A 14,188-nucleotide genomic window follows, 5' to 3' on the forward strand; every position below is an offset into this window, starting at 1 on the left:
ACACAGGTTACCATAAATGCGCTAATCTACATACAAAAGGCAGCTCCATCCTTTGTGTCACTTACACAACACGGCAGTGTGGCACGTTCAAAGTCACCTGAATCACCTTTCTTCCTCATTCTGATGCTTGGCTTGAACAGAAGCGGGTCGTTTTGAACATGTTTACATGCAGTGCATTGAGTAATTGAATAGCTGCCATGTGATTTGCTGATTAGATGTTTACGTTAACAAGCAGTTAAACAGGTGTAGCTGATAGGATAGCTGGGCTGTCTCCTTCAGTACTTGTCTGAAACCTTTGCCTTTAGCTACTTTAATGGATGTCAAGTCTACAGCACTAAACTCGTTCATTTGTTTTTGGTATTGGGAAAGTAATGCCTGTTTTTATCATGTGTAATGTTCCTGAAATGTATTTATTAATAGTAATAATATAAAGAATAAGAATGTGTTGACAAAATGTACAGTTTGTTGTTATTGATAGCCTACATGTAGAAAACAAAACAAAGAAAAGCCCAATAATATTAGATTTCCAACACCAAATACTTATGTAAAGAATGAATACCTTTATAGGCGAAACCTGGTCCAACTCTGCTGATCAGCTAAAACATCATGAGCACCCTTCCTAATGTGCTGCCAAGACAGCTTGGACTCACTGAGAGCAGAGTCCTATAAAAATTCTACAGGACAGTAATAGAACGATAATTTAGGTGAAATTAAAATTTTGACCCTTCTTCTGTAAAAGTGGCTGTAATTTGATAATATCCCAAAGGCTCTAACGTTCGGGGTTTCTCCATCTGAGACGTAAGACTCTGAATGAGAAAAAAAGTTCTCTAAATTAAAAATGTGAAGTGTAAAGCCCTGGTCGCTCCAGCTGCCATGTAAAGGATTAGCAGGTTTAGCAAGTGGATGGTGGACCTGGAACTTAAGTTTTAGATTTTACAGCCAGCATTTTTCAGCTGACTTTAAACATGCGCTGTAGAAAGGATGTGGTCTGTTTGAGAATAAATGCAGTCAGCAGAGAGCAGTGGGTCACACACAGGTCATGTGTGAATGTCTGGTTTTCAGTGAGTGAATTTAAAGGAACCTTTCAGGCAAAGTATGAGAGCGGCTGGGTTTGGTCGTGACTGCATCTGGTGAGACTGAGCAGATTGTCTGCCTTGAACCATGACAGCGCTCAACTGCGAAGTCTGTTTGTGCCTCCAGTGAAACATTTCCTCTGCTCTGAGTTGTGTTGTTTTTGCAGTTAAATGATTTCCTTTACGGTGCAGACGTTCCTCTTTATCTGCTGTCTCAGGGCAGATGAAGCAAAGCTGCCGTGCTGCTCATGTTCATATGTCGCCACAGAAACACAACAGCAAGGTCACCAGCCAACAATGCTGTTGTGCACATATGGGGGCTTTAAGGGCTGTCTGGATGTAAGTCATCACTAATCCTGCTCCCTGCAGACAACGCTGCCCCTCAGGAGAAACTATCCAACTGAGGAGGGCGGAGATTAATAGAATTAATAAACAGAGGGGGAGAGTTAGGGAGTGTAGGACAGTTAGAAGGTGGGAGGAAAGGAGGCACCAGTGAGAGATGAGGTAGGAATCCGCCTCGGCCATGTCCACCTCTTGTTACAACAGATGGCATCATTTAGTGGTTGTTTAACATTCTCCCAGTGCGATGCTCACTGCGTTTAGCTAAATGGACGGCATCTGCAACATTCTCCCAGCACATCTTTCCATTTCGAGGCATCATGTTGACAAGTTGTAAAACTTTTTGCAACTCACAATCCAACAATCTTCATCCAGCTCTGGCTGCAGGACAGTGACCAGAAAATAATGAGTGACAGCAGAAGTTTACACATGTAACCCCCCATTAAACCGTCTCCTAATGAGTTTGTCGTCTCAGCTGTTAGTTTTAAAGCCACCTTCTACACAGGATGGGGTTCATTTAGTAAATTATGTTCACGTTTAAAGGCAAACAGAAAATAAAGCAGGGCATGTTTAAGGGCAGGACTACCTGAGGACTGACAGGTCGCTACGATGTCACAATGCTTTGTGTTTTCAAGTTCTCAGTCTGATCCACCCCGTGCTCGTAACGTCTGGTTCAAAAGAGCTGAAAGTTGAAAACAGCAGTCCACAAACCAACTGGTGACGTCCCTGTCGCTACATGCTGTATAGTCTACAGTCCACATGAGCAGCTGCCTTCAGCTCAGCTCCAACACCCATGAAATGGTTCGGTGGAGAGAATGATTAGAAAAAAACGTACTGCAACTGTAATCAGTAAAACAAAATGAAAGTTGAAAACAAAATAAAAATCAATGCCAGCTTTTAGTTGTCCTGGTTTCTTTTCTTTGCTTTGTTAAGGACCCTTGGTATGAACATGACAATGCTCTCTGAGTGTAGGAGCCTAAATCTATTTCTTTTGGTTCTAGATTTGGTTCTTATTTTACCATGATGATTTCTATTTGGTTTGATTTGTTGTTCTAGAGTAACTTTGATATAGATTATGATTAACATTTTTATTTTGCTAAATGTATCTGTTATTTGGTTAAATGTTGTTAATCATATTTTTGAAAGATTGAATTGTGTGTTGGTGTGGTGTTTTGGTTTATTGATTTATTTTTGATGTTTTTGTTCACTATATTAGGGTCGCTGAAATTTGCAAGGGCTCTTGGGAAATGAATGATGGCATGGAGCCAAACAGTTTTTTGACTGCACACACATTGTCTCCTCGTTTTTTGCTTTTTGTTTCCATCTGTAAAGTTGTTTTGTGCACTAAAAAAAAAATCCTTTTTAAACCGCAACTTGGTCTCAGCTGGATTTTATGGTTGGAGTACACCCAGCAAGGTGCATACAATGTGGACATGGGAAAGGCTGCAGGGAACAGTGAGTCAAGCTGGGCTTCATGAACTTTAGATCATACTCTGAGGTTACCCACTATAGAAAAATAACAGAATTAATGGTGTAAATAATCTTTGTCTCTGCCTCGTCCATTATTTTATTCCATTCTTTCTTAAGTACTTCACTGTGCATCACTTTTGTATCCTACAGTAAATGCAACAAAAATAGAAAAACACAATACCACAAGCAAAACCTTTTAACAAATAAGAACAAATCAATGAAAGGAGCATCAGTAAAACGCCAGGATCAATGCTTCGTCACCACGATTTGTGAACTTTGACCCAGACATGCTCAGAACAAGGAGGATACAAAGAAATCCTGATTTGACAGAGAAGAGGAAAGCCATCCAGTCCTTTGCCAGATATCCTAAACCACCTCATCAGCTCATCTCATAAAATGTAATGATCTGTGGTATTGAAAGCATCTCCAAGTACCAAGATGAAATTTTCACTGCAAGTCATACATCATATTTATTTGGCCGGTGGCTGTGAAGTCCATTTGAATTTAAATTTAGTTTGGATAACTACCGCTATATGAAAAAGGATATATTTGATTTGAGTGTCTCATGTCCAACTGACATCACATTTAGTCATTTATTTATGGAAGGTTGAAACGTGTGATACTCATAGTTGGCACATGTACTGTGGTTTCCTTTCTTATAGATGTGGACCCCGACCCTGGTTTGCCAATTCAAACAACTTGTCCTGAAGTTAATGCTGAGGCAAGCAGCTGTGATATCCCCACAACATTCAGAGCCTTACACAGGTCTGGATGAATCTCATCCGGCCCCGATGCTTTGTCACCACAGAGCTTTTCGACTACAGCAGTGACCTCCCCCAAGGGAATGGACTCTAACCCCAGACACCCCGGGCCCTGACTCCAGAGAGGGAAGCATGTCTCTTGGGTTTAGGAGTTCCTCAAAGTCATTTTCGTCTGCCTGTCCATTTTTTTCCACTGCTGCTCGTGCTCTTGGTTTGAGCCATGACTGGCATCAAAACAGCTTTTGGCAGCAGCTGCACCTGCCTGCTACCACGATGAAGGTTTTAAAAGAGGCTTAATCTGAACTCCATGTTCCCTACTGCCTCCAAGACATGGGAGAACTTCTCACAGAGGTGAGAGACAGGGACAAATAGGGACTGCTAGTAGTTTCTAGCAAACTTTTACTGTCCGCTTTGGCCTATCGGGTCTGTCAGTTTCCCTGCTGTTTAATCAATTCACCGTCATTATGACTGGTTGGCACCTCAACATCTCTCTTCACCCATGTGTCCTAAACACACAATGTCAAATCAGGCAGAATAACAAAAATGTTAATCGAGTTCTGGTACCAAGTATCCTTTTGAAATTTCCAATAACGTTAAGGCAGACTGTTCTTCCCACTTCCCTAACCAGTGAGCACTGGAATCCTCGAGCAAAGCTATGGAGTCTGGATGTCAGGTCTGTCCCAGAATCCCACCCACCTGCTCTAGGAAGGCCAAATACTCAAAAGTCAAAGTTTTCCTCTCAGCCATATTCTTTATGAACTGTGGCTTAAACTAGTAAATCAAATCCTGGTAGCTTTAATTTTCAAACTGACATCTTGTTACCTACTAAAGCGCCACTCTGTTTGCTTCCCCTTGTTTCTGCATTTGATCCTAATCTCTCGTCCACCAGGAAAAACTTCAACTGTACAGCAGCCAGCCAGCAGCTTTGAGTATACCCACACCTGGCTGGAGCAAGAGAAGGGCCACCCCACATCCAGGAGTTTGGTTTACACTGTGAGTGGTGATGAGCCCAAACATATCCAGTCAGTAGCTCTCAGCCTCTCACAGCAGCACTGACACCTTTGCCCACGATGAAGTTAGGTTCCATGTGCCAAGAGCCAGTTTCTAATGCTAACAGCCAGCCTCCTCTATCTGACTGTCTGAAAGGCAATGCACCACACTTCTATGCTGGACCTTATGGGTGGTGTGCTCATATGGGGTATAGGAACTGACCTTTTGCGTGAAGCCCAGTAGGCCAACATAGGAACAGCACCTTCAGCGCTAGTGACCTCTTCTGGGTCGTGGGAATTTCATTTTGTTCTCGTTCCCATACTTGTGAAATGTTTTGTTATAACTGCAAATGGAAAAGTAAGGCACAATCTACAGTTTTCATCCTATTATAATTCATAAACTGTGATTAGTGTTGTGATGCATTAACTGTAATGTGCAACAGTGAATATTTACATACATCAGTACTGAACACATATCCCAGCGAACCCGGCCTCCTATGCAGTCACCATCTGGAGGAGAGGCTGTCTCTGTGTTGGAAGTGTGAGGGCTGCAGCCCAGTCAGAAGGAAAACGAAGTGAGGGAGGAGAGCTGGTGTTTGAACTGAGCTCAGGGAGCTGCAGAAGTGTCTGTTGACAGTTACACTGCAATTAGCCATGCAGCAGGTTAAGTGCGTGCTGAGTGAGATCAAGTCAGGAGTATTCTCTGAGCCCTCGCCCCTGAAGGCGTCTGCTCCCCTCCTGCTCACAGGGAAGATCCACTGTGTGTAGTTTTGTGGCAGAGTGTGTGGACCCCATGGGCTCCATAAGCCTAATCAAGGTCACCCACAGCTTCTGAGGATCTCATGATTCACAGGGAACTTTTACACATTTCATGCATCACTAAACCTTTAGGATTAGCACCTTTGGAATGTGAGATAGGAAAAGAAAAAAAAGAAAAACAGCATAGGGTGATGACAATTTATTCTGAATGGAAGAAAAAGGGCAGAAGAAGATGGAATATGTATATGTATATGATATCAAGATTGAGGAATAAGAAAGGAGCCAAAATAGGAAGTAAACGCTGGTCTGAAAGCATTGATCTTCATTATACACAAGCCTGTGGAGACTGCAGGCCGACTGGCAGGAGGTGCTGTCAGTAGAACCAAAATCTAAGATATAATCAATGCAGGAAAAAAAGGATTCAGCATGACCTGCTTCTGACCTATGTGTGCATGTGTCTCCTCTTTGCTTTTTCTTGACAGCCACTCATCCATTTACAATACTTCAAGCTTGGCAGGTATTTTTGGGGACCCAAGGACAGGTAGTGTCGACTTCAAAGACATTTGGGTGGTGAGCAGTTTTTGAGAAACATGAAGCAATAAATATTGAAAGGCATTCAGTGACTACAGCAGGGCCGGGGCAACTCAGCAACAACATGACGTAATGGATACGACGACAGTGCATTGCAAAGATGGCTTCTCTTGGTCAAAGCATGGATTTCCACTTGACCTCAGTCATTTATAATTTTTCATTGTGGCAGCATTGTAGACAGTGTAAATTTGAAATGTCTGATCACAACAGCACAACTGCTGCACAAGCACTTGAAGAGAAAGTGTTCCTGAGCGCCTTGTGGAAAAGTGCAGCAATGGACAGCACTGCCCTGTTTACTATTAGTCCTCAGCCAAACATGGTATAGGCCGTTAGGATGACCAACAACTGGAACGTCTTAATGAGGTGAATCCATGTCAGAACCACTTCAGGTGTTCAGTGAAATACTGCAATACTGTCGAAAGACTATCAAAAGACAAAAGAGGGTGCGATGATGTACAGTGATGATAATAATCTCTTTGTCCTTTTGAATTTGAGGTTCCATATTTTTCTAATCAGGTTTCTGATAAACAGGATCTTATATGAACATAATAACACAGCAGTCACATGGAAGGTAATATGTTGACTTATTGACACAGCACTGATTCTACGGTCAGTGTCAAGTGTAAAGTAGTTCTGATGAGTGTTTGGTAGTTCATAAAAGCTGCAAGCATCAAACTGGAGGCCAATAAACAGCTTTGGGGAATTGACACAGTCAACTAAATTCTGACCTTTTAAGCAATGCAGGCTGTAAACTGAAAATGAGAAAAGAAGTGTCCAAAAAAGACTTAAAGCAAGGGATGTGGAGTGTGTCTTAATGGGGGAGACATGGAAGGAGACTGACACTCAGAGCATGGACAGAGGGAATAATGGACAGATTAACTGAGAGAGAAGGAGGAAAAAGAGAGTGACTGAGAGCATCTAAACAAGCAAGCAGAGACTCTTCAATGAGAGAGGAGAGGCTCTTGACTTGAAAGTGATGTGCAGCAGAGAGTGATACTGCTGTGTAAGTGATGACCCTACACACACACCTACCTACACACACACACACACACACACACACACACACACACACACACACACACACACTAAAGCACAGCCAAACTGTACTCCATCCAGAGCTGCGAGGAAGTGCGTACTTGTCACCTTATTACATCTTTCAAACATTCATACATCGAACTACCAAGAACATTTTCATCTGTGGCTGAGACATCTTGCTCAGCTGAGGCCATTTCTGAAGTAAGAACTGAACCAGTCACTTGAAAGAATCCCACAATATGAATTTCTACCAGTGTTGTCCGTGATGCTGCCTGGAAGACAGCACCCAGCAGTTATACAGCACTAAGAGAGAATCAGTGGGGATGTGACACTGAGCCATTCAGTTGCAGTTTATTATTTCTTATTAATTAGCTTCAGTTTGAAGTATTTTTCTGGAGATTTTGCTGTTATTTTATGACACCGGGATGGCAGAGACGAGGTGTGGGAGGGTGTATGACTAAAAACATCTGTGTATGAACATCCAGCTTTTTTTTATTGTAATGATTTATATGCACGTATTTAATATACACTGCTCAAAAAATAAAGGGAACATCTAAACAACACAATGTAACTCCAAGTCTGTCACTTCTGTGAAACCAACCTGTCCAGGTAGGAAGCAGCACTGATGGTAAATTAGTTCCACCTGCTGTTGTGCAGATGGAGCAGACACCAGGTGGAGAGGCAGTTACCAGGACAACCACTATAAAGGAGTGCAGGTGGTGACCACAGACCATGTCTCTGTTCTCGTCCTTTCTGGTTGATGTTTTGGTCACTTTTGCATCTTGTCAGTGCTCTCAGCCCTAGAGGCAGCATGAGGCGTGTCTACAACCCACACAAGCTGCTCAGGTAGTGCAGCTCATCCAGGATGGCACATCAGTACGAGAAGGTTTGCTGTGTCTCTCAGCACAGTGTCCAGAGCCTGGAGGAGATACCAGGAGACAGGCCAGTACACCAGGAGACATGGAGGGGGCTGTAGAAGGGCAACAACCCAGCAGCAGGACGCTACCTCCTCCTCTGTGCAGGAGGACCAGGAGGAGCTCTGCCAGAGCTGCAGAATGACCTCCAGCAGGTCACTAATATGCATGTTTCTGCTCAAACTGTCAGAACCAGACTCCATGAGGTGGTCTGAGGGCCCCACATCCACCAGTGGGGCTTGTGCTTACAGCCCAGCACCGTGCAGGGCGACTGGTGTTTGCCAGAGAACACCAAGGTTGGCAGATTGACCTTTGGCTCTTCACGGATGAGAGCAGGTTCACACTGAGCACATGTGACAGACGTGACAGAGTCTGGAGACGCTGTGGAGAATGTTCTGCTGCCTGCAGCATCCTCCAGTATGACCAGTTTGGTGGGTCAGTAATGGTGTGGGGAGGCACTTCTTCGGAGGGCCCACAGCCCATTAGGTACTAGGATGAGATTCTCAGACCCACTGTGAGACCATATGGTGGAGCAGTGGGCCCTGGGTTCCTCCTGATGTATGACAATGCTCGGCCTCATGTGGCTGAAGTGTGTCAGCAGCTCCTGCATGTTGAAGGCATTGATGCTGTGGACTGGCCGGCCCGTTCCCCAGACCTGAATCCAACTGACCACACCTGGGACATCGTGTCTGGTTCCATCCACTAATGCCATGCTGTACCACAGACTGTCCAGGAGCTGACTGATGCTTTAATCCAGGTCTGGGAGGAGATCCCTCAGGAGAACATCCTGCCTCATCAGGACCATGCCCAGGTGTTGTAGGGAGGTCCTACAGGCACGTGGAGGCCACACACACACTACTGAGCCTCATTCTGATTGGTCTGGAGGAATTTCCACTGAAGCTGGATCAGCCTGTGATGTGATTCTCCACTTTTAATTTGAGTATGACTCCAAATCCAGACCTCCATGGGATAATAATTTTGATTCTCAACGCATTCCACTACGTAATGAATGAAGATTTTGAACTGAAATATTTCATTCATTGAGATCTAGGATGTGTTACTTTAGTGTTCCCTTTATTTTTTTGAGCATACATGTTTCTGCCATATCTAGTAATAGCAATATATTCACATTATATTCAGCCAGGTCTGTATATATTGATACGCCCCCCCGGCAGTCTTTCCTCCCTTCTAACAAGGATAACTCAGTGTTTCCTCTACATTCATTTCCCTCCAACAGAGCCTCAGAGCTCTTCTATAAAAAACCCAGAAACATTCATTGTTCTGAGCCTGGGTGTGAACTTTTCCACTGACTCTCCAGCCCCATCAAGACATTATTATTTATAGTTTTTATTCATTTAATTTTATTGTTTTCTTTGTATTTGTGTTATTTAAATGTTTACATTCAGCCTTTAAAAAGCCATTTTCAACTGACCATTCAATAAATAGGTTGTAAAAGTCAAATCTGCAGTCAAATGTCATTTGTTTTCGTCGCCACGACTCCCCGGAGAGCCTGCTGCCCCCGCTACTGGAAAAAATCCTGGAGGAAACACTGTAACTGCATCTGTCAATTTTTGCAGCCCTCTGAAACTGAAAATCTAACAATCACAGCAATTTCACACAGTGAGTGGAATGATGTGATGTTCAGTGCTGTAAGAGCCAATTTATCATGTCTACATGACGGATGAGGACTTGGACATCGAAAAGCAGACGTGTGTGGTTCTATTCATACTATAATGGGTACATGTCCGTCAGCTATGCAGACATTCACACTGCCCCTCATATTGAATCCTGTTGATCTTGTTGAAGCCTGAAGCTTTGCACTTTTTACAGGAAACAGCAGCTGGTTACAGCAGATCATCAGCTACGAGGGGAGGCACCGATGAGCCTCCGCCACCTGCTCCAAGCATCATCAACTCTGACCTACTGTTAGAAGCAGACATCCTGACAGAGATTCTTCCTGATGCCAAACACATTCTTGCTCTTGACGGATCATTTCTCACCCACATGGCTCACCGTCCTGCCTCCATTAAACTCCTCCCCACAGGTAACCACAATGAAAGTATACTGAAGAGTTCATTTGCAAAAACAGATAACTCCATTTTTGTAGATTTTCAGAACTTATTTTTTTGTTGTTTGCTTGAGATAATATCAATCAAACTGAAGCTGAGTGGATCTGACTCAGTAGAAATGACAAAAATAGAGATAACTTACGTCTGATTGCTCTCGTCTCAGGTAGACGATGGAGAAGTTGGTTGTCTGAAGGTTCGTGAACATGGAGTTATCTGTTTTTGCTAATGAACTCTTCACATCTTCTCTGTAACCCCCTCACCCATGGCTCTCCATTGTTTTAGGTCTCTCCTGGTTAAAACTGCACAGTTCCCACATCGACTGGCCCACTGCCTCTGTTACCAATTGCAGTATTTTCTGTCATTCACATTGACTACATTTAGCTGTTCCCTCTGGTCTCACCTTCCTGTGTTCTCACCTCCCATGACTTCCAAATCGTCTCTAGTTAGGACTTGGTCTGTTGACTTCCTCCTCATCAACCTTATAGCTGTGCCACTGACTTGCTTCCCCCTACTGACTAGAAAACTTTCTAAATCTGACCATGAAGTTATGGAAAAATCTGTGACTGAATCCCTTTCAGCTGGTCTTACCCTTTAGGTGATGGCTTTTCTTTGTGGATGAAAAGGACAAGTCTACACCCTTGAACTGACTCGGAGGACTTAATGAAATATCTTACATGAACAGCTGTCCTCTCCCTACTTCAACAAGTCTCCATCTACACAAAACTGCACTTAACAAACACACACTACTTTGCTAGAATTAAGGAAGGGGATGATTGGAAGACCACCTTCAACACCGCTTCTTGGACACTTTGAGTACCAAGTGATGCCATTTGGTCCCACATATGCCCTTGCACTCTTTTCAGGCTCTCAATAGCGATGTCCTCCGCAACATGCAGGTTTGTGTTTGTCCATTTAGACATTGTACGTTAAAGCCATAAAGTCTTAGTTTCATGCTGCCTCTGTCAGTTCCCCAGGCTTTGTTGCAGAGGAAGGACAAGTGAAAGCAGACCCACTAAGGTGGTGGTGGTAGCTAGTGGCCTCCGCCTGCCACTCGCAAACAGTTTCAGGGATTTTTCGGCTTTGCTCATTTCTACACAGGATTCATTAAAGACTACAGCAAAGCAGCAGCCCCACTTACTTAGCTCATGCCCTCCAAGGTTCACCTGGCCCCACACAGCAAACCTAACCTTCTTACAACTTATAAAACCTAAAACAAAATTCAGACGGTCCTTGCTGACAGAAAGTGTGCCTTGGCGGGACAGATGTAACTGGCTACCTCCGTAGGTAGTTCAACTCATGATATTTCAATCCATTTTAATACTTCTTGTGTGCAAAATTCACATGTTTTGCCTTTTTGTTCATTTTTGTGGGTGATGGGGTAGCTATCTGATTGGCCAAAGATGCATGTTCCTCTGAATAAAGGCTTATTATTTGTGCTGATAATAACAAGTAGAGGTTTCGGCTTTATTTTTTCACCCATCTGTACAGACATATACCAGTAGATGCCCACCTGTCCCACACTCACCTCGGCATGTAGAGAACCCTCTCCGCCACGACAAATCCCACCCTGAAGAAAAGGTTACTGGCAGGAATGAAGGGAAACACCAGGAACAACATTCCCACCAACACCTCTCTGCTGTCTTGCCTCTGTAAAGAGAGAGAGAGACAAACACAGCAATATGAACACATTCACAGAAAACAAATCTAATATTAACTGTATTAATAAACCAAGCCAAAAGGCACCAAGCGCCACCATTTCAAAGAGCATGGCTGAAAAGCGTCTTCATTATGAATATGTGCCATTCAGACTCTGCCAACACACACACAACCAGGACTTGTACATAGAGATACATGCATGTTCAGCAGCCGTGACCAATCTGTCTTAAATATTAACAATCTTCCTACAACGGAAAGGCAATTAAGGCGATCGAATTATCAAATTACAGTTAATTCCTTTTGCTATATCTGTCCATGTCTGAGGCCATTCATATTTCATAATGCCCACAGCCTGCCTGTGCCATGTCCTCTTCCATGCCATTCCACCATGTCTGTGTTTATTTGAACAAACAGGCCTCTAATTGGCTGAGTCGGGTGCCCCTCGCTGGGTTCAGTGGATTGGCTCATTACCAGTAATGAGAGCAGGAGAAGTGTGAAGTGCTGATTAGTGTCGCTCCAATCAGAGTCTTGTTCTGCTGGCCACAGGCTAATCAAAAGCTACAGGGACCATCTCTGACTGAAAGGGACCTATAGTGGTATTACAGACAAACAACCAACAAACAAACCCCGAGCTACTGAAGTGACCCTCAACTGGTAATAGCTTGACGATTACAAAGAGAAGAACACAACAAACTGCTGGCTGCTAATATGATGGGACACTGATACTACCATAACCATTATGACCATCTTTAAACATTAGAGGGAGCTCCTGATAGGACTGACCAGTAATGGACCTACAGTAATGTCACAGGCAGTAATGCACACACAGAGCTGTGATATCACCGCAGACTGCTAACAGCCTGAGAATTATCCTCACACACAAACTGCAGTGCACTGATTACAGCTATATATGAGGTCATTTTACAGACGCTGGACACATTCAGTGACATTATCTGGAATGTCAGTTATAAATAAATGCCCAAAATTTCCATTTCAAATCATAGAAAAAAAAGACTCTTTAGAAATTTCCAGAGCATCACTGTATTTATAAGCGATTCAGTGAAAGTTGTCTGAGGATACACTCAAAATGGGAACTGCTAATACGCCAGTATACTCGTGGTGCTCTTGATCTGCTGATGTCTTTAAATTGCACCGTCATCATAAGCCCTTTTCAGACAAGATATTTTACACTGCTGCTTCATCAGCCTGTTAAAGTGACAGCATTCTGTCATTCAGACACAGGAAACATTCAGACATGCGCATCACAGCGACGGGGAAAAGCATGTACAAGCACAATAACTGCCATACAAACAGGATTAGACAGTACATTTACTGATACACTATAATGCACTAACAAACAAGAGATTAAATCTGAGCTAATTGCGAGCTTATCAAACTGTCCACATAGTCTAGGCTCGTGTATTTATGAGTTCTTGGTCTGTGAAAATTCTGTCCGTACGTGATGATAATCTAACTACTACTGAAATTTTCTTTTTAAAATCCCGGCAGAACTCAACCTGAGGACAGCTGCTGTGTGACAAATGATGTAACTGAAGTGATAAACTGTGATTCTGCCTGCAGCTCACCTGTCTGAGGTGAAGAAAAGTACACAGTGTCATTTGCTGATAGACCTTGATCGATCCTGTCAACATATCAAAGATCATTAATGATTATAAGTAATCAATAAAGTTTCTGCTGTTGTTCTGTGAGTAAATGTGCAGCTCTTCCTCTTTGGAGACACTCATCTGGATCCTGCTGCTGTTTGATGCTGCAGGTATTTCAGGAAAGACTCCTACAAACATCTGGGACCAACAAACTAAACTGTTAATGTTGTGACAAAAATCCACATTATATTCACTTGAAGTTTGTTGCCTATGTGTACTTATCTGTTAGCACGGCATCAGTGAAACACTAATGGAAGAGAAAGGTCAACATTCAGAGCTTGGTAGAAGCCAATATTATTGATTTCCTATCAATCTCTTAAATTTGAAAGGGATACCTGCCCCTCCTCTTCAGCATTCTTCAGCACTTAGCTTGTCTTGTTCTTTTCTGTTTCTCTAGTTTTTTTGGTTTCTCCTTCAATACGCTGGTTTATTTTCTCCCTGTTCTTCACTTATTTTCTCTGTTCATTATCTGATTTTCAGTTTGACTCCCATGTCAGTCCGGGGATACCTCACGTATCTATTTTTTTCTAGTTTTTCTCTTCATCCATTTATGATTTAATCCTCTTGTGTATTTTTGTCTCACACAAACATCGCAGTAAGATTTTGATAGAAGTAGTTAAAGTATGTACGCCAGGAAGGAATTTTGTCATTTGCAATATATCACTATTAAGCTGCAATTATAGTTCAAAGCAAGATGATATACACCATGTGTTGCTAATCAACACAGTGGGACAGTTCACCGTGGTGAAAGACTGTTGCTTCAGTTTATTGAAGGGTGAATGTGAGGAAGGTTCTTGTTGATTTCAGAAGAACTATTATTATTGATTACCCATCCATCCACCCATCCATCCATCCATCCATCCATCCA

The 14,188-nt window shown here is 43.0% G+C and overlaps 1 protein-coding gene across 1 annotated transcript in view; it reads right to left on the minus strand.

The window, feature by feature from the left end:
* tmtc1 (transmembrane O-mannosyltransferase targeting cadherins 1) overlaps positions 1-14,188 on the minus strand; it is a 172,917-nt gene that overhangs the window by 47,092 nt on the left and 111,637 nt on the right. Inside the window, exon 8 of the mRNA XM_008288946.1 lies at positions 11,526-11,647. Coding sequence (XP_008287168.1) covers positions 11,526-11,647 — 122 coding nt within the window. The remainder of the gene's footprint in view (positions 1-11,525; positions 11,648-14,188) is intronic.

The sequence above is a fragment of the Stegastes partitus genome, unplaced genomic scaffold (assembly GCF_000690725.1).
Source record: "Stegastes partitus isolate 25-593 unplaced genomic scaffold, Stegastes_partitus-1.0.2 Scaffold583, whole genome shotgun sequence".
NCBI lineage: Eukaryota > Metazoa > Chordata > Actinopteri > Pomacentridae > Stegastes > Stegastes partitus.